This window comes from Gossypium raimondii, chromosome 12 (assembly GCF_025698545.1).
Source record: "Gossypium raimondii isolate GPD5lz chromosome 12, ASM2569854v1, whole genome shotgun sequence".
Taxonomy (NCBI): Eukaryota; Viridiplantae; Streptophyta; class Magnoliopsida; order Malvales; family Malvaceae; genus Gossypium; species Gossypium raimondii.
In genome coordinates this window covers 47,004,831-47,025,317 of record NC_068576.1, presented here as the reverse complement: position 1 = coordinate 47,025,317, position 20,487 = coordinate 47,004,831, and the positions used below count along the sequence as shown (strand labels likewise).

Genomic DNA, 20,487 nt, shown 5'->3' with positions numbered 1-20,487 from the left:
CGTGGTCCGCATGAGTTGCGGAACTGTCCAAAGCAAGCCGGAGTCAAAAGAAAGGCAACGTCTGAGCTTGGTGAGTCATCGGAGGGGCTTCCACCCAAGGAAGAGGTGAGTTTGTCATCGGACTTAGAGGAAAGAGTTGCGATGAAAACAGTGAAGCTGGGACCAATGAGGCTCAAGTTGAGTGAAGCGTCAGAGTTGGCCGAGTCATCGACAAGGCTTCCACCTATGGGAGAGGTGGGTGGTGCATCAGACTTCAAGAAAAAGGAAGCGATGCATGTGGGACAGTTGACCAGAGTAAATGCAGCGAGTAGGACGGCTCGAGTTAAGAAGCGACGTAAGCCGAGGCAAGAGTCCCGAAAGAAGGGAAAGGCTAAGGTGTCGAGACGAGACCGGGTGAATCAAGTCAGTGCCATTCGGAAGTCGCAACGAGGACGTTGCGAGAATGGGTGGGGGAGAATGTCACGGGCCGCAGTTCAAAGCCCGTGACCAGCGCACCAAATGCATCCAATGAAGGTCTGTTGCTCAGGTGGGGATCATTTGGCCCACAAGAACTGGCCCGATTCAAAGAGATATTGGAGAAGCCTGTCAGATTGAAGCCTGGTTGGCCCGATAGTGAAGAGATGGCAACTTAGGCTAATATGGTAACTAATCTTAGAAGATAGAGGGAATCATATCTTGTAAAGATTAGATTAGATTTGATAAGGCTTATCTTGTAAATCCCTAAAATTAAGGGATATGGTTAAATCTCATCCGTCGATGTAATTGTATCTTGACCGTCGGTTTTGGGGGAGCTCAACTATAAATAGAGAGCCTCCCCCTCATTTGTACTCACTCCTGAATTGTTTCATTATTCTTTGTGAATAAGAGAAGTAGAGAGCATTTACTCAAACACTTTGCGAGCGCTCTTTCTGTTGTTCTTTTGCTTAGCTTCTTTTGACATAAAATCGCTTCCGCTGTTCAATTGGTGCCTTGGAGGAGTTCCTAAAGAATCCTCATCGAGTTAAGGCTGACTTGGGCGAGTTTGGAGCGAACGGATCGCCTAAGGCCGCACGGTTTGCGAGACGAAAGGTCTAGCCCCGTGACACTAGTACCCCTTAGGATTGTCGTCGCCCTCATGTATTTCACATGTAGTGGAATACTGTATTTTTCTATTAAAATATTATTATTTAATTACTCAATGTTCAAGTAAAACTCTTATATTATTTTCTTATAAATAAGAATTATGAAATGACCTAATTACACAATCAAAGAAAATTGTTATTTTGTTAGAAAATAGTACTAATTCATTTATAAGAATAAATTCTATTTTCGAAAAGCTCAATGTTTTGTTTTCCATAAAGAGGAATTAACTTTTCCACGAAAGTTAATAAAAGTTTTTATTTTGTGTGTTCGATTCATTTTGTTTGACACCACACTCAAAACAATTTAAAATTAAAAATAATAAAAAATATCATTCGGTAGAAAGTCGGAAACAACTTAAGTTACCTCACACAAAGCTCAAATAATAATTCAATTTAGAGTTTCTTATTATAAATATGATGGATAGATTTTAAAACAATTTTAAACTTCTGCTAAGACTGCCTAAAAACGCAGTTTTCCAAACTAATTTTTCCAACAAAATCTAACCTTAGAAACATTTATGTTAATTCAAGAAACTTTTAATCAAACTCTATTCTAACTTGATCATTAGTTAACTCACTCCTTTCTAGACTTATTTCTAACCAAAATTAATCCAAAATAACAAGAAACGCAAGAATTAAAGCTCTCTAACTTGGAAAATGCTCAAAATGAAGATAAAAATAAAAAAAATCAAGGATCAAGAATCAGGAATGGATGTTAGAAAACACTTAACCTTGCTATACAGATCAGAGATTGATAATAAAAATAAAAATAAATTTTACTCCACCCAAATCTAACCTCAACTGCAAAGAAAAGAAAGAAAAGAAGAAGAAAAAAGAGAAATTGCTTCAAAAATCTTGATATAGAAATCTTTGTTTAATATGTGATTTAAATGAAAAATAAACTCACCTTTGCATTAACGGAAAGCAAGTTTTGAAGTTAAAAGAGAAAGAGATGTTGAGAGAAACTTCTAGAGATTTTGATACAACTATTGTGGAGATGGAACAAGAAAACCGTTCCTCAAAATCACATTTTGAAAAAGAAATAATTGCAAAAATAGGCTTGGTTTATTTTCAGCTTAAGGACCTTTAACTCTTCAAGTTATACTTCCTAATATTCTCACATTAATCCCTTATAATTTCACCCATAGGCGTTAATTACTAAATTCTCTAATTAATACCTTAATAAAACTATTAATTAATAACCCTCTAACTCCTACCCTGCTCATTCGATCCAATATCAAAATTTTCGATATTACAAAGTTTGACCCAGTTTTCTACTAATTTTTATCATGATAATAATGCATAAATTTTGAGAAAGTAACAGCTTCAAATGATTCACGTATATTTATAAGAAATTGAAGAATGGGATTTTATTGTGAATGAGAAATGGTGGTTCCACACCATGATTGTTTTTAAAAATATTATCCCACTTTTGTGTACAATGTAAGCAGTCTAAAAGGACCCTGCTAAGGGAGTTGGATTTGCTTCCATCTTTATTTTTCTTTTTATTTGTTTGATTTCGGTTTTTATGATTAAAATCTTTTCAAGTAAATATATAATAGTTATTTTACATCCTAAAATTAAAATTAAATTTACAAATAAAATTCAATTTTGTTTAAATAATCACAGTTTTTTTAAAGTATATTCTTTAAACTGTAAAAATGCCTTAATTTCGATCGATTTTCAATTTATTAGTTTTTCTCGTTCAACCCCGAGGGCAATGAACCCTGCAAAATAAAAAGTTTTTTTTTAATTATAAATTTTAAGTTAATCAATGATGTCGTAAAATTTAAAATTCGGTAAATGAAAACTTTATAGTTTAATCTGAAAAGGAAATTTCTAAAATGATTTTCTGGTTGACCCTGCTTTTGTTTTGTTTTGTTTTTCCTCATTTTACTTAAATAGTATATATCACAAATATTATTATATTATTAAGAACTGTAATTAGATTACTACATAGAAATTGAATAAAAAAAGTAATAATTACACATAAACTGTAATTCTCTAAACGGTTTTAACTGACATAGTATAATTATATCATAATTTCTTAGGCCACGTAATATGAATTGTAATTATATAATTATATAATTTTAAAAATTATATAATTTTAAAAATTATCTATAATTTTGAGGAAAAATTATGTATGTATCAACTTAAAATAAATCAACAACGTAATATGTTAGCCCAAGAAAGTATGGATGAATTTACTAAAAATAAACATCCCATGCAATTTGATGAAACTTTTCTTGTGTTTCAAATATTTTATAATTACTCCTCGAGGGAGATAGTTTTTGTATGATTGCGAAAACTTAAAAGGTGTAGAAATTTTGTTCACTAACACCAACAACATCAATAACATAAATCCATGGATTTGTTGTACAATTTATAATAAAAGTATTTCTCAACAAGGATTGCATACTATAACTCAACTGCTATATCATTCTTATGGAAGACGTTAAAAAATGAGTCATGGCATTTGTAATCACTGAATTTTGCCCGGGTTGGATTTCGGGCCGGGCTGGTCTCGTATGGGCCCAATGATCGGGCCCATTAAGATTTAATTTTGGAATTATTTTAGCCCATTTTTAAATTTTTTTAAATATTAATAAAATAGTCATAATGAAATTTTGAAAAAATACAAAAAAATATAAATTACATTTTTGGGCCCCTGAACTTTTCTAAATTACATTTCAACCCCTAAACTTTCTCAAATTTACATTTCTACCCCTAAACTTTCCTAATTTACGTTTTAGCCCCCTAATTTTTCAAAAATTACATTTTAACCCCGTATTTTTGCCAAAATTGTACTTTTACCCCAGAAACTTTGCACCCGTTACAATTTAGTCCTTCTGGGCATGACAAGACTGCCCCCAACCAGCATTCTTGCGTGCCCCGCTCGCCACGCCTGCCACCCCAATGCATGGCCTCCCTCCTCCTCTGCCACCTGAAAACAAAGAGAAAGAAACAAAAATTGATGGATTTAAAAAGAGGAATATGAGAGAAAGAGGGGGATTTTTTTTTGGGCAACCAAGAAAAGAAAAAAAGAGCAAAGAAATTTCAAAAAAAAGAGCTCTCAAATCCGGCCCAAAGCCTCCTCCCGCAACCATCGCCGTCGCCGAACCGCCACCGTGACACCACCACCACCGTCAACGCCTACAAAGAAAAGCAACAAAAAGAAAACAGCAAGCAAAAGAAAAAAAAAGAAAAGCAAAGAAGAAAAAGGAAAAGGGAAAAAGGGAGGGGAAGAGGAGACCTCCGTGCACGCCACCGCCGGCCGTCGCACCAGGTGGAGAGACGTCACCGGCGATAAAAAGGGGAGTGCTGCCGAAGGAGAAAAAAAGAAAGTTAAGAGAAGAAGAAGAGAGAAAAAAAGAAAAAGAGAGAATAAGAAAGAAAAAATAAAAATAAAAACAGCAGGCCATTTTTTGGTAGGCCACCAGCAGCTGACCACCAGCAGGCCAGCCCATGCGCAGCAGAACAACCCAACAGCCAGGCAGCAGGCCACTCCAGCAGCCAGGCAGCAGGCCAGGCCCAGAGCAGCCCAATCCAGTAGCAGCAGATTTGGCCCAGTGCAGTAGTCCAGCAGCTCCAGCCCAGTAGCTCCAGCCCAGCAGGTTCGGCCCAGTTCCTTGGCAGCCCAGTAACAGCAGCCCAACACAAAAAAATAGAAAAAAAGAAAAGGCCCAAAAATATTGTGCATAAGGCGACCAGCCAATTTAACATTAAATCGTTGATTTCATCGCTATGTTGGGTGAATATCATCGATTTTTGTTAAATTCGGAGTGCCCTTCTTAAAATAGAAAATTTCAAAAAATATTTTTTAAAAAAATAGGGTTCTCGTGTTTCAATAGAATCACGATTAAATATTAAGTTGAATCGATTTAACACTAATTCGATGGTTTCATCGCCATGTAGGGGTGGATATCATTGATTCGTGTCAAATACGGTACTTTTTAAAAAAAAATAATCGAGTTCCAAAAGTTTTCATGCTTTCAAAATTTCTCGTGTTTCAAAATAATAATAATAAAATCTCCCGTGTTTCAAAAAAAATTCATGTTTTCAAAATTTCCGTGTTTTCAAAAAATCTTCGTGTTTCAAAAATTCTCGTGAATAAAAAATTTTCCTTATTTTCAAAAGTCTCGTATTTCAAAAATTTTCTTGTTTACAACAAAATTCCGTGTTTCATAAATTTTCATGTTTCAAAAAAAATTTTCGTGTTTCAAAAAAACTCTCGTGAATTTTTTTTTGATGTTATCGTGTTTTCAAAAAAAATTCCCGTATTTGATGAATTTTCGTGTTTCCGTGTTTTCAAAAAATTTTAGTGTTTCAAAAATCTTCGTGTTTTCAAAATTCCGGTGTTTCAAAAATTGTCGTGTTTTCAAAAAATTTTCCTTGTTTTCAAAAGTCTCGTATTTCGAAAATTTTCTTGTTTTCAAAAAAAATTCCGTGTTTCATAAATTTCCGTGTTTTCAAAAAAATCTTGTCTTTCAAAAATTTTCGTGTTTTCAAAAAAATTGACCGTGTTTCATAAATTTTCGTGTTTCAAAAAAATCCTCGTGTTTCAGATTTTATCAAAATATTATATTTTCAAAAAAATTGTGTTTTAAAATTTTCGTGTTTCAAAAAGAAAATTTGTGTTTCCTAAAAAAATCTCGTGTTTCAAAATTTTCGTTTTTAAAAAAAAAAAAAGAGTTTCGTGTTTCTAAAATGCTTGTATTTAAAAAAAAATTTGTGTTTTCAAAAAAAAAAAAAAGTTGTTGTGCTTTAAAATTCTCGTGCTTTAATCGGATCACGACTAATATTAAATTGAACTCGTATTTTTGAAAATGAAGACAACACGCGTTTAACGAGATACCAATTTTGGGCGTCGCGAGGGTGCTAATACCTTCCTCGCGCGTAACCGACTCCCGAACCCTAATTTTCTCTAATTTTCACGCAGACCTAAAATTACCTCTTTTTAGAAAAGTTTAAAAATAAAGTTTTCTAAAAAAGGAGGATTTTGTAGGTGTCCGATCACACCTAGAAAAAAGATCGGTGGCGACTCCTTTTTCAAATAAAATCGAGATTCAATTTTCAAATTTTCAATAATCACTTCGACTAGCGCCCATCGCTAAATTTTTAGGTCGGTACAGCTGGCGACTCCGCTGGGGATTTTTCTTCGAGAGTCGAGTCTGATGTTAAACGCGTGTTGTCAAAATTTTCAAATTTTCTTGTTCAAATTAATTTTTAATCGTGATCCTTGAATTTTGTTTTGAAAAGTCATGCATCGACATTCGTTTTTTAAATTAATATATTTCTAACTTGTTCTATTTTTCTGTTTTTTTTAGCTCTATGTTTTACTGTTTTTAATTTGTTTTTTTTAGTAAAAATAAAAAAAATAATAAAAAGGTTTGCGAGTTTCTCCCCACACACCGTGCACTTGCATTCTTGCATAACATGAGCTCTCTACCCGGGCTCCGTCCGTTTAAGTGGAAGTAAACGCTACGCCTTCGTGAGTTAACTCGTCCCTCCGCACAGGCTAGTGAAATACTTCCGGGTTACATATGACTTATGCTTTCGTGAGTTAACTCGTCCCTCCGCATAGGCATAAGTAAATGTAATCCCTCGAATTGAACTCGCAAGCCCATGATGGGCGATAACCAAGGCTCCGTACTTACCTTAGTAGGTGACAGTATGGACAATTCGAGTACCTTTCTAGAACCAGAACCACATGTAGTGAACCGTACGAGCCATCCAATTAGAGCCATGCCGAACCTCTGTCCGTTGAATAGTCACCAAAATAAGTACAGGGGAGAAACGCCTCCTACCTTTTATTTCTTTTACATTTACACTTATTTGCAAATGAATTGAGTTTATTTAATAAATTGGGTCGGGTAGATTGTCTGATAGTATGTAGGGTAGGTTTTTGTAAAGCATGCTGGGGCAAAAAAAGAAAATGTGGGTCTGTTCCTCCAAATCGCATGATTGAATAGCTTAATTCGTTAAATTTTCCATAGTATTTATTTTTTCTTCTTTCTTACATTTACATCATTGTGATCTCTAACCAAGGTTATTTGTTTTCATCTTATTTTTCATCATGCATCGTAGACATCTCATTAGGAAGGTGTTGGTTAAATATTGGTTGCCAAAAACGGGTTTCTGATGGAGGAGTCAATTACACGAGTAATCGAGAAAAATGCTGTAGTCCGAGATTGGTCTTTGAGAACTCAAAAAGTGAAAGGGGACAGTTTGAAAGAAGGATACACCTCTGATCTTCTTGAGAGTGTGACTTTGAATGCTCGTCAGAATGATCTCGAAGACTTGACTAGGATTTGGAAGCAGTGGGACTCAAATACTAGAAGCATATTCACTGAAAAGTATGGGGATATAGCTCACTTGATAGCAATCGATGTGAACGAGCAGTTGATCCAAGCCATGGTTCGATTCTGGGACCCAGCCTATCATTGTTTCACTTTCAATCAGGAAGATATGACTCTGACCATAGAAGAGTATGCCGCTTTGTTTCACATCGATAATGTGCAACTCAACAAGATATATGTGAAGGAGCCTAAACCAATGACCTTCAAGAAAAAGCTAATGAAGTTGACGGGGATGACTGATACATGGGCTGAAAAACAAATAAAGAAAAAGAATGAAGTCAGTTGTGTCCCATGGTTTTCTCTGCGGGAGTTAGTTCAGAATCATCCAGATGTGTTAAAAAGAGTGGATTTATTTGCCTTGGCTGTTTACGGACTGGTCGTCTTCCCGAAGGTTCTTGGGCATATTAAAGTTGCGGTTGTGGATTTCTTCGAAAAACTGGGGCAAAGAGTCAACCCGGTCCCAACCATCTTGACTGAGACTTTTAGATCTCTAAATGCTTGTAGGAGAAAAGGGGAAGGACGTTTTATCGGATCTTTCGATTCTTGAATGTTTGGATCTTTAGCCATTTTTGGAAAGTGGAGCGCACGCCTTTCCATATGTTTTCAAAGACATTCGCCCCGTTGGAAGCACACCTTGAAAAAGATTGGCCGAAGGATGTCACTGAACAACATTGGGTCTCGATTTTTCAGAACCTCCGTGTCAAAGATATAACTTGGAGAGCACCTTGGATTCGTCCATCTGTCTTGTTATACAAGTGTGGAAACCAAGACTGGGTGCCTTTACTAGGATTATGGGGAGGAGTTGGATATGCTCCATTGTTGGTTCAAAGACAGGTTAAACCATGACGGTTTGTACCGATTCTCATGGATTGGCACAATCGAAGTTTGCCTTTATGGGTGAGGGTTACATGAAAAAGGTTCGAGATACTTTGAATTCTTTGAGGCAAATCTACCTAATGGAATTAGCTCTCTATGCTGATACTATCACTGTAGACTATGACCTATGGAGGCAACGACGAGTGAAGAGTCAAGTAACCCCATCGATTGATGAAGCTTGCCAGAATCCGTTCTTAGAAAAAATCCCATCCGAGTTAGAAATTGCAAAACATAAATTTGAACGTGAAAAAGCCAAACTGTTGCAAGATATTAGTTCTCTCCAAGAGGAGAACTACCAGCTGAAGATTGATGTCGAAATTGAAAAATCCAGAACCGAAAAAGTCCAAAAAGAGGTTGAAGTTACAAGAAAGGATTTAAGGGACCTTCATTTGGAAAACAAGAAATTAAGGGGCACTATAAGAAATAGTGGATTGGGCAAAGCATCAGCAGAATGGAAGGAGGAATTAAGCAATATCAAAGGTGGGATGGAATTCTGGAAAGCCAAGGTGAAAAAAGAAGAAGAAAAAGCTGCATGTACTATGATAGAGTTGAGGAAGAAGAACGTTGAATCTGGCTGTGGATCAGAGAACTAACGGCTAGTCAGTCTGAGCATCAAGAGCTAAAAGGAAAAATTCGAAGTCTAGAAAGTACACTGCAAGCTCATCAGCAACATTTGGATGACCTCTTGAGAGCTTTAGAAGAGAAGAATGGCCAGCATGACAGAGATGTTCGCGCCTATAAAAGAGCCCTCCAAGAAAAGGATATGCATATCGGCAATTTGATCAATGAAATTCGTAGGGCGGCTGCGCATGTAGTACATTTGTCAGATGAAGCGGAAGTTCTCAGTTGCCAATACCCTCCAAGCCAAAGATCAAGCATATCGGAGTTCCTGGAACGTATAAAGAAGCAATGCGATGTGGCTAAGAAGTTTGTGTAACTGTAAAACTAATATGGCAAAACTTTTTGTAATAGACTCTTTTGATAAATGAAACGCCCAAGTATGGGGCCATTTTGGAATCAACACCTATTTTTGCATATTTACGCATGATTAACATTCATCAATTATTTATTCATTCATTCATTACATGCTCATATCTCCCTAATCATTCGCTAAGGTTAAAACCATCTAATCCACAGTTACCACACTATGAGTCTGGAATCACGTCACTCCTATAGGACGCGCTTAAGAGCTAGAACTATGGATGCCGAACTCAATGAAAGGATGGAAAGGATGGAAAGAAACCAAAGAGAGTTGCAGGAGCAACTGGCCAAGTCGCAGCAAGAGGCAAGAGATTTGATGGTGAGATCTCGAGAGGAATCGCTAGAGCAAAGGGATCAAATGGCCAAAATGATGGAAATGATGACGGCCTTGGTCAAATGAAAGGGACCTATGCAGAGCCCTGATGTCGTAGAGCCGCCTCAATCAAGAGTTAATCAAGACCCACTTTATCCCCCAGGATTTACTCCACCTCATGTCCACGCAATGCGAAGAGGATACCCCTAAAGGGAACCTACAGGCCTGGAACAACATCCTGCTCCATCTGCTCATTTAGGACAAGGAATGTTTGTATCGAACCCTAGGGCTAATCCTTCAGATCCAATTATTCCAGACCTAGATGATCCTGTAGAAGTAGCAAGGCTGAGAATTGATGACAATAACGCTCAGGATAAGTATAGGATCCTGGAGGAGAGGATCAAGGCAGTAGAAGGCGCTGAAGTTTTCTCTGCTTTGAGTGCCAAAGAGCTCAGTTTGGTACCTGATTTGGTCCTACCCCCAAAATTTAAGGCACCTGATTTTGAGAAGTATGACGGAACAAGATGTCCAAAGGCGCATCTGATCATGTTTTACCGAAAGATAACTGGTTATGTAAACGATGATAAATTGTTGGTGCATTGCTTTCAAGATAGTTTGGTTGGCTCAGCCCTTCGATGGTATAATCAACTCAGTAGAGAGAGAATCCGATCATGGAAGGATTTGGCTTCAGCATTCTGTGAGCAATATAGGCATGTATCGGATATGGTGCCTGATCGACTAACTTTACAAATGATGGAAAAGAAGCCGACAGAGACTTTTCGGCAATATGCACAAAGATGGAGGGATATCTCGGCTCAGGTAGAGCCTCCGTTAACTAAGACAGAGATAACAGTCCTCTTCATTAATACTACCAAAGCGCCATTTTACGATAAATTGGTAGGAAGCGCCACAAAGGACTTTGCGGATATTATAATATCCGGGGAACTTATCGAAAACACCGTCAAGAGTGGGAGAATGGAAAGCCCCGAGAGTTCAAGAGGCGGTACTGTAAAAGAAAAAGGAGGCAGAGGCCCATATGGTTGGAACCGAGAGCCACTGTGCTCCCATTTCGTACTCCGCCCAATCACGACCTCATTACCGCCCACCTTCAAACTTCTACTTTCTTCCTCAAGGTCCTTACTACCAGGCACCTCCGTCTTACCCTGTTTATGCTGTGAATAACCAAAGGCCATTCACCGTGTTCCCGCCAAACACCATGCCTGCACAAAGCCAACCCAAAAATGAACAAAGACCAGCAAGACTCAATCCTGAAAGACCTCAGTTTACTCGAATTCCTGTATCATATGGAGAGTTATACCCGAAGCTGTTGGAAAAACAATTAATTTCCCCACATTACATGGCACCCCTGAAGCCTCCATTTCTGAAGTGGTATGATCCTAACGCTAATTGCATGTATCACGCTGGAAATCAGGGGCATTCTACAGAAAACTGCCTTGTCTTTAAAAGGAGGGTTCAAGGTCTCATCGATACTGGTGTTCTGCGATTCGATGGTGTTAGCAATGTGACGAGAAATCCTCTTCCTAACCATACTAGTGGCAATGTAAATGCGGTGACAAATGAAGACAATTGGCGAGCCAAAGTTCATGTTGCCGAAGTAAGGACACCTTTGCGAAAGGTGTGGGAGATGATGATTGAAAATGGCTTGCTTTGCCCGCCTAGTAAGATTCTCAAATAACAAAGTACAAAAGACCAGAGTTTCTGTGATTTTCATGGCGTCCAAGGGCATGACATCCAATCTTGCAGGGAATTTAGAAAATTACTTCAGGACATAATGGACAACAAAGAGGTCAAGGTCTTTGATAGAGTGGAGGGGGCCGAAGAAGGAGAAATATGTGCCTCTGATAATCAATTGATGGCTTCCCCTTATAGCGTCGATAGACCTTTGGTGATTTATTACGAGGCGAAGAAGGAAGAGGTTAGTCGAGAAGTGAAACCAAGTTTGATAATCGAAGTACCTGCTCCTTTCTCTTACAAGGACAACAAAGCAGTGCGTGGAAGTATGATGTCAATATCATTGTGCCTGAAGGGGAAGAATCAAAAGTTATGAATGAAGATGTTAGTGAAGTAGGACATTTCACTCGCAGCGAAAGGTGTTATTCTCCCGAGACAGTTGAACCAAAGAAGAAGGTTGCTGGCCCGAGCCAAAAAGGAAAAGCACCAATGTATGAGGTTGAGGATGATGTTGAAACACAACTTGAGCAAGAAGTTAAAAAGGCTGTGAATGAGGAGGAAACACATGAGTTCTTAAAGTTTATTAAGCACAGTGAATATAGCGTTGTAGAATAATTAAACAAGCAGCCGGCCCGAATCTCAGTACTATCTCTATTGTTGAACTCGGAGCCACATCGAAACGCCTTGCTAAAAGTGTTAAATCAAGCTTATGTGGCGAACAATGTATCTGTGGAAAAGCTTGATAGGTGGGTAAATAATCTGAATGCAGATAATTTTATCTCTTTTAGTGATGACGAAATACCGCCAAATGGTAGGAGCTCCGTAAAAGCATTGCACATCACGTCCAATTGCAAAGGTTACATATTACCAAATGTGCTCATCGATAATGGATCGGCACTCAATGTTATGCCTTTGGCCACGCTTTCTAGGATGCCGGTTAATATGTCCTATCTGAGGCCTTGTCATTCTGTAGTAAGGGCATTTGATGGGACACGGCGAGAAGTCATGGGAAAGATCGAAATTCCTTTAAAAGTGGGGCCATGTGTATATGATATCGAGTTCCAGGTCATGGACATCACGCCTTCGTACAATTACCTCTTAGGAAGACCTTGGATCCATTCTGCTGGGGCGGTTCCATCGTCTCTCCATCAAAAAGTAAAGTTCATCATGGATAGCCGCTTGATTATTGTCGATGGTGAAGAAGACATCGTTGCATCGATCTCTGCTGATACACCCTACATCAAAGTAAGCGAAGATGCTGTAGAATGTTCTTTTCGCTCGTTGGAATTTATTAATGCGGTATTTGTTGCTGAAGGGAATAAGATCCCCATTCCCAAACTGTCAAGGAATACCAAAATGGGAATTAAGCTGACTGTGGGAAAAGGAGCTCGAGCGAGGAAATGTTTGGGAAAATATCAACAAGGGAAGGTTAGAGCTTTGAAACCAACGCACCATAAGGGTCGATACGGTTTGGGGTTCAAGCCAGATATACATCAAAGAAGGAAACAATTGCAGAAAGATCGAGAAAGAAGAATCGCAAGAGCTTCAGGCCAGGATTTAGAATGGGAGCCGTTGGCGTATCCTCCTATGTCAAGAACATTTACATCAGCATGAGTGATGTACCCAGGGCGGGACAATCCGCAAGTCACATTATTGATTGAAAAGGGTCTTCAGAATATCAGCCTAAATGCTGTTGACAATGAGAGTGATGAAATTAAGAATGCTTCAATGATACGCCCTTGTCCTCCAGGATATGTTTTGAACAACTGGACTACTGAGGACCTCCTTGTAGTTTTTAAGTCCCCTTAAGAGTAATGCTCAATGTTAACCCTTCATTTTGTGTGTCCTTAAACAATAAGGTTCCTTTTGTAAGAGCTTATGTTTGCTCTTTATCATTTCAATGAACATTAATGAAGATGCATTTTGTTTTATATTGTCATATTCTTTTCATTAACTTTGCGACTACTCCTTCTGTTCATATCCTCTTCTGGCATATGTCTCATATCATCTCATATCATTGTGTGTTGATTACAATACCTCAATACTCTTCTATAGCCTTTTTCCATTCACCTTTCAGGTGTTCAGATATCAATGGCATGAATAATCCCGTTATGAATCCTGAAATCAATTTTGAGAAGGTTATTTGTTTAGGAGAATTCGAAGCTGACGAAAATGTTGAAGATTGTGTCTCGTCTCCTGACTTACTGAGAATGGTGGAACAAAAAGAGAAACAAATCCTACCCCATCAAAAATCTGTTGAGGTAGTGAACTTGGGGAGAGAAGAAGAGAAACAAGAAGTGAAGATTGAGACTTCCATTTCAGAAAACACAAGGCAAGATTTGATCGCCTTGCTCCATGAATACAAGGATGTGTTTGCTGGTCTTATCGGGATATGCGAGATTGAACACGGATATTGTGGTTCTAAGCTCCCACCGAAACCGAATGCAAGCCCGTTCAGAGAAATTAAGAAGGATGAGACCGAAATCTTGTTAAAGATAAAAGAAGAAGTCAAGAAACAATTTGATCTTGGCTTCCTACAAGTCTCAAAGTATCCGAATGGGTAGCTAATATAGTCCAGTCTTAGAAGAAAGATGGCAAAGTGCGAATGTGCGTGGATTATCGTGATCTGAATCAAGCAAGCCCTAAGGATAACTTTCCTTTACCGCACATCAACACTTTGGTGGATAATCTGACAAAGCATTCTCTTTTTCTTTCATGGATGGTTTCTCGGGATATAATCGATAAAGATGGCTCCGAAAACATGGAGAAAACTACATTCATAACAATGTGGGAACCTACGCTACAAGGTAATACCGTTCGGATTAAAGAATGCTGGGGCAACATATCAGAGAGCCATGGTGACGTTATTCCATGATATGATGCACAAAGAAATAGAAGTTTATGTCGATGGTATGATTGCCAAATCTCGGGAAGAAAGAGAGCATGTTGGGAGTCTTAGGAAGCTGTTTAAAAGATTAAGAAAGTTCCAGTTGAAGCTTAACCCGGCCAAATGTACATTTGGGGCTACCTCAGGAAAACTGCTAGGTTTCATTGTTAGTGAAAGAGGTATCGAGGTTGATCCAGATAAGATAAAAGCTATACAAGAATTGCCTCCCCCGCGTACACAAAAGAAAGTCAGAGGTTTTTTAGGAAGGTTGAATTACATTGCTCGATTCATTGCTCAACTTACCAATCAGTGTGACCCAATTTTTCGACTCCTTCGAAAACGTAATCCGGGAGAATGGAACGAGGAGTGCCAAGTGGCCTTCGACAAGATAAAACAGTATCTATCTAATCCTCCTGTGCTAGTACCGCCGACCCCTGGAAAACCCTTAATATTGTACCTGACCGTGTTTGAAAACTCAATGGGTTGCGTACTGGGACAACATGATGAGTCGGGGAAAAAAGAGAAGGTAATTTACTACCTCAGCAAGAAGTTCACAGAATATGAGGCAAAGTACCCTTCAATTGAGAAGTTTTGTTGTGCATTGATTTGGACGGTTCGAAGGCTCAGGCAATACATGCTGTATCACACGACATGGTTAATTTCAAAACTGGACCCAATAAAGTACATGATGGAGTCACCTGCACTCTCAGGGAGAATGGCCAGATGGCAGATCCTATTGACTGAGTATGACATTGTATATGTGAGCTAAAAGTCGATAAAAGGAAGCGCAATAGCTGACTTCTTGGCAAGTCGAACAACGAGAGAATCTGAGCCTTTGAGATTTGAGTTTCAGGATGAAGATTTGATGTGCATTTCGGAAAAAGAGGCGAGTCATCAAAAGGAAAGTCATGGAAGATGAGCTTTGATGGTGCATCAAATGCATTGGGGCATGGGATAGGAGCAGTCTTAGTGTCACTGAAGGGACCATTACCGCTTTCTTGCTAGATTGAATTTCTTACGTACAAATAATATAGCGGAATATGAGGCTTGCATCATGGGACTTCGTGCGACTATCAAGAGAAAATCAAAATTTTAGAGGTACAGGGGACTCGGCATTAGTCATTTATCAAATTCGTAGAGATTGGGAAGTGAGAGATCCAAAATTAGTCAAATATCATGATCTCGTTGCAGAGCTGATCAAGGAGTTCTATAAAGTGACTTTTAACTACTTTCCACGAGAGGAGAACCAACTGGCTGATGCCCTAGCCACCTTGGCTTCGATGTTCAAGGCAAACAGAGAAACTGAGATAATGCCCATCCAAATGAGTATATATGAGACCCCCGCACACTGCTTTAGTATTGAGGAGGAGTCAGATGGACGACCATGGTTCCATGATATCTTGGAGTATATCAAGAATCAAAGGTACCCCGAGCAAGCAAACGAGAATGACAAAAGAACAATTAGGAGAATGGCGATTGGATTTGTTATTGACGGGGATATTCTATACAAAAGGGGAAAAGATCAAGTGCTCCTGAGGTGCGTAGACACTGTTGAAGCTAGAAAGATACTTGAAGAGGTTCATGAAGGAATTTGTGGAACACATGCCAGTGGTTTCACCATGGCCAGGCAGATTATGAGACTTGGTTATTATTGGCTGACGATGGAAAGGGATTGCATTGGTTACGCACGAAAGTGCCACAAATGTCAAATTTATGGCGACAAAATTCATGCAGCTCCGTCGCCCCTTCGTGTCATGACTTCTCCGTGGGCTTTTTCTATGTGGGGCATGGATGTTATAGGGCCAATTTCCCCGAAAGCTTCCAATGGGCATTGATTCATCTTTGTGGTTATAGACTACTTCACAAAATGGGTATAAGCCACTTCGTTTGCTAATGTGACAAAGGTCGCGATCAGAGGTTCTTAAAAAAGGAGATTATATGTCGATATGGTCTGCCTGAAAGAATCATTTCAGATAATGCTTTAAATTTGAACAACAAGATGATGAATGAAGTATGTGAGCAATTCCAGATAAAACATCATAATTCTTCGCCCTATCGCCCAAAGATGAACGGAGCAGTGGAAGCGGCTAATAAGAACATTAAGAGGATTATCGGGAAAATGACTGAGACATATAAAGACTGGCACGAGAAGCTGCCATTCGCTTTGTACGCATATCGCACCTCGGTACGGACGTCTACGGGGGCAACGCCTTTTTCTCTGGTCTATGGGATGGAAGCCGTTCTGCCTATCGAAGTAGAGATCCCATCCCTGCGCGTCTTGATGGAGACAAGGTTAGAAGAATCAGAGTGGGTTCAAGCTCGATATGATCAGCTAAACCTTATTGAAGGGAAACGCTTGAAGGCGATTTGTCATGGACAGATGTATCAGAAAAGAATGATCACAGCCCATGACAAAAAGGTGCGGCCAAGAGAATTTCATGAAGGGGAGCTCGTTTTAAGAAAGATCCTCCCGATACAAAAAGACTTTCGAGGAAAATGGTCGCCAAATTGGAAAGGGCCATACGTTGTAAAAAAGGCATTCTCAGGAGGAGCTCTGATTCTCACTGAGATGGATGGGAAAGAATTACCTAATCCAGTGAACTCAGATGCTGTGAAGAAATATTATGCTTAAAAAAAAGTAGACAAAAAAACAAAAAAAACAACAAAAAAAACAAAAAAAATAAAAAAGAAAAAAGAAAAAAGAAAAAGAAAAATCAAGATGAAAACCCGAAAATGGCGTCTTGATAAACAAAAGGATTAGGATGAAAACCCGAAAGGGCGTCCTAATGAAGCAGATTCGGACTTAAGGAGCAAGACGACCTGAACGGGGAGTCGAATGGTGAGATTACAATATTTGAAGCATTCTCAGAAGCTTGAAATCTTCTATACAAGAAACCGTGCTCGGAAAAGATCCAGGACGAAGAAACGTGGAGAAGTTCATGCGTTGGATATCTAAAGCATTTGTAGCCATTGGATTCATTTTCCTTTCTTTGTGATGCTTTCTTTATTGAACTATTCCTTGCTAATTTTCTTTGTTGCTTTTGAAATAATTTGAATATGAGGTATTTCTTTCATGCCTACTTTATCATTCTTCATGCATCTCGTGTTTGATTCATTTAACTGATAAATGGTAAGATGACATACTCTAAACAAAAGGAATGTTGAGCATTACCTGGATGAGAATTTGATAAATACAAGGACCCTGAAGCAAGAACAAAGTTCAACGAGGGGGCAAGAGGGTGATATACGAGGAAATGTGGGTCACTCAACAAACTTGGAGATGGGCACAAAACCTGAGAGAAAGTCAAGAATCGAGGAAATGAATGCAGATCCTCACGAAAATCAAAAGTGGGGCACGTGATAAACAGCCCAGGGTGCATGACATGATCATTTAGACACAAAAGCATTTAAGACAAACATGTGCATATCATAATAACATCATACATGACATATACAGGTATACCAATAGAGCAAGGAATTTTGGGAAAAAGCTACACAGAATCAACGAAGAAGAAGGCTTTAGTTTCACCTGATGTTTCTGAAACCCTGATTCTTTCAAGAATTATTTTCGATTTCTGTTTTTCAAAAATCAGCTCATATTGCGAGAGGTGAGTTGAGCCCCGGGTCACACGCCGAGGTATTTTTCAATTACTACTTTTCAAAAAAAAAATTTCAACTTATATTGCGAGAGGTGAGTTGAGCCTCAGGTCACATGCCGAGGTATTTCTTTTAAATTTCTGTTTTTTCAAAAAAATCAACTCATATTGCAAGAGGTGAGTTGAGCTTCGGGTCACATGTCGTGGTATTTTTTTTTAAATTTCTGTTTTTCAAAAAAATCAACTCATATTGCGAGAGGTGAGTTGAGCCTCGGGTCACACGCCGAGGTATTTTTCAATTACTACTTTTAAAAAAAAAATCAAAATCAACTCATATTGCGAGAGGTGAGTTGAGCTTCGGGTCACATGTCGTGGTATTTCTTTTAAATTTCTGCTTTTCAAAAAAATCAACTCATATTGCGAGAGGTGAGTTGAGCCCGGGTCACATGCCGAGGTATTTTCAATTTTCATTTTCAAAATCAACTCATAATGCGAGAGGTGAGTTAAGCCTCAGGTCACGCTGAGGTATTTTCAATTTATGTTTTCAAAAAAAAAAAAAATCAACTCATAATCCGAGAGGTGAGTTGAGCCTCGAGTCAAGCTGAGGTATTTTTTAATTTTTTTTTCTTTTTTTCTTCTTTTTCTTTTCAAAGGTCAACTTATAATCGGAAAAATGAGTTGAACTTCGGATCACACACCAAGCTTTTTTTCAATTTGAGGCTTTCAAAAATATAAAAATTAGACAATCGAGCAAAATTCAAGATTTTTAAGTCTTTGCTCTATCCACATTTCACAGAGATGAGCAAAGAGGCATTGTAATCATTGAATTTTGCCCGTTGAATTTCGAGTATTTGGTCTCGTATGGGCCCAATGATCGGCCCATTAAGATTTAATTTTGGAATTGTTTTAGCCCATTTTAAATTTTTTAAATATTAATAAAATAGTCATAATGAAATTTTGAAAAATACAAAAAATATAAATTACATTTTTGGGCCCCTAAACTTTTCTAAATTACATTTCAACCCCTAAACTTTCTCAAATTTACATATCTACCCCTAAACTTTTCTAAATTACATTTTAGCCCCTAAATTTTTCAAAAATTACATTTTAACCCCATATTTTTGCTAAAATTCCACTTTTACCCCAGAAACTTTACACCCTTTACAATTTAGTCCTTCTGAGCATGACAAGACTGCCCCCAACCAGCATTTTTGCGTGCCCCGCTCGCCACGCCTGCCACCCCAATGCATGGCCTCCCTCCTCCTCTGCCACCTAAAAACAAAGAGAAAGAAACAAAAATTGATGGATTTAAAAAGAGGAATATGAGAGAAAGAGGGGGATTTTTTTTTGGCAACCAAGAAAAGAAAAAAAAGAGCAAAGAAATTTCAAAAAAAAGAGCTCTCAAATCCGGCCCAAAGCCTCCTCCCGCAACCATCGCCGTCGCCGAACCGCCACCGTGACACCACCACCACCGTCAACGCCTACAAAGCAAAGCAACAAAAAGAAAACAGCAAGCAAAAGAAAAAAAAAGAAAAGCAAAGAAGAAAAAGGAAAAGGGAAAAAGGGAGGGGAAGAGGAGACCTCCGTGCACGCCACCGCCGGCCGTCGCACCAGGTGGAGAGACGTCACCGGCGATAAAAAGGGGAGTGCTGCCGAAGGAGAAAAAAAGAAAGTTAAGAGAAGAAGAAGAGAGAAAAAAAGAAAAAGAGAGAATAAGAAAGAAAAAATAAAAGTAAAAATAAAAACAGCAGGCCATTTTTTGGTAGGCCACCAGCAGCTCACCACCAGCAGGCCAGCCCATGCGCAGCAGAACAACCCAACAGCCAGGCAGCAGGCCACTCCAGCAGCCAGGCAGCAGGCCAGGCCCAGCGCAGCCCAATCCAGTAGCAACAGATTCGGCCCAGTGCAGTAGTCCAGCAGCTGCAGCCCAGTAGCTCCAGCCCAGCAGCTTCGGCCTAGTTCCTTGGCAGCCCAGTAACAGCAGCCCAACACAAAAAACTAGAAAAAAAGAAAAGGCCCAAAAATATTGTGCAGCCCATAATTTTGGGTTTTGGTAAATTCTTGGTCTCTTTATTTTGTCTAAATATTTTAATATTGTCTCATTTTAATGTTTTGACATTTTATTTTTAAAGTATTGCATTTAGAATCTTGTAATTTAGATGATTTTAACGCATAAATGCGACGAGCAATTTAACATTAAATCGTTGATTTCATCGCTATGTTGGGTGAATATCATCGATTTTGTTAAATTCGAGTGCCCTTCTTAAAATAGAAAATTTCAAAAAATATTTTTAAAAAATAGGGTTCTCGTGTTTCAATAGAATCACGATTAAATATTAAGTTGAATCGATTTAACACTAATTCGATTGTTTCATCGCCATGTAGGGGTGGATATCATTGATTCGTGTCAAATACGGTACTTTTTAAAAAAAATAATCGAGTTCCAAAAGTTTTCATGCTTTCAAAATTTCTCGTGTTTCAAAATAATAATAATAAAATCTCCCGTGTTTCAAAAAAAAATTCATGTTTTCAAAATTTCCGTGTTTTCAAAAAATCTTCGTGTTTCAAAAATTCTCGTGAATAAAAAATTTTCCTTCTTTTCAAAAGTCTCGTATTTCAAAAATTTTCTTGTTTACAACAAAATTCCGTGTTTCATAAATTT

General features: G+C 38.4%; 3 protein-coding genes and 1 long non-coding RNA gene across 4 annotated transcripts; 2 read left to right on the top strand and 2 right to left on the bottom strand.

The window, feature by feature from the left end:
• Positions 1–3,703: 3,703 nt before the first annotated feature.
• On the bottom strand, positions 3,704–6,229 carry LOC105762500 (uncharacterized). Its single transcript, XM_012580275.2, has 3 exons — positions 6,214–6,229; positions 4,375–4,749; positions 3,704–4,274 (listed from the first exon to the last, which is right to left on the bottom strand). The coding sequence occupies exons 1-3, from the start codon at positions 6,227–6,229 to the stop codon at positions 4,195–4,197; spliced, it is 471 nt and encodes a 156-aa protein (XP_012435729.2). The 3' UTR covers positions 3,704–4,194.
• Positions 6,230–8,322: 2,093 nt separating this feature from the next.
• LOC128035517 (uncharacterized) lies at positions 8,323–9,737 on the top strand. Its single transcript, XM_052625291.1, has 3 exons — positions 8,323–8,862; positions 8,961–9,283; positions 9,533–9,737. The coding sequence occupies exons 1-3, from the start codon at positions 8,323–8,325 to the stop codon at positions 9,735–9,737; spliced, it is 1,068 nt and encodes a 355-aa protein (XP_052481251.1).
• A 180-nt stretch (positions 9,738–9,917) lies between these two features.
• Positions 9,918–11,346, top strand: LOC105762226 (uncharacterized). Its single transcript, XM_052625290.1, has 2 exons — positions 9,918–10,658; positions 10,798–11,346. Exons 1-2 carry the CDS (start codon positions 9,918–9,920, stop codon positions 11,344–11,346), a joined length of 1,290 nt encoding a protein of 429 aa, XP_052481250.1.
• A 7,434-nt stretch (positions 11,347–18,780) lies between these two features.
• On the bottom strand, positions 18,781–19,703 carry LOC128035358 (uncharacterized). Its single transcript, XR_008191777.1, has 2 exons — positions 19,407–19,703; positions 18,781–19,306 (listed from the first exon to the last, which is right to left on the bottom strand). It is a non-coding gene; the product is annotated as an uncharacterized LOC128035358 (long non-coding RNA).
• Positions 19,704–20,487: the final 784 nt, after the last annotated feature.

What these genes read in the sequence shown, in the direction of transcription:
- LOC105762500 (XM_012580275.2), bottom strand. An exon ending in CGGCGGTGGCGTGCACGGAG is followed by an intron (nt 4,275 to 4,374) that starts GTCTCCTCTTCC and finishes TTTTCTTTGTAG; the next exon opens with GCGTTGACGGTGGTGGTGGT.
- LOC128035517 (XM_052625291.1), top strand. Translation starts at nt 8,323, where the DNA reads ATGACGGTTTGTACCGATTCTCATGGATTGGCACAATCGAAGTTTGCC. An exon ending in TGGAATTCTGGAAAGCCAAG is followed by an intron (nt 8,863 to 8,960) that starts GTGAAAAAAGAA and finishes ACGGCTAGTCAG; the next exon opens with TCTGAGCATCAAGAGCTAAA. An exon ending in CAATGCGATGTGGCTAAGAA is followed by an intron (nt 9,284 to 9,532) that starts GTTTGTGTAACT and finishes TCACTCCTATAG; the next exon opens with GACGCGCTTAAGAGCTAGAA.
- LOC105762226 (XM_052625290.1), top strand. Translation starts at nt 9,918, where the DNA reads ATGTTTGTATCGAACCCTAGGGCTAATCCTTCAGATCCAATTATTCCA. An exon ending in AGAGTTCAAGAGGCGGTACT is followed by an intron (nt 10,659 to 10,797) that starts GTAAAAGAAAAA and finishes CCTTACTACCAG; the next exon opens with GCACCTCCGTCTTACCCTGT.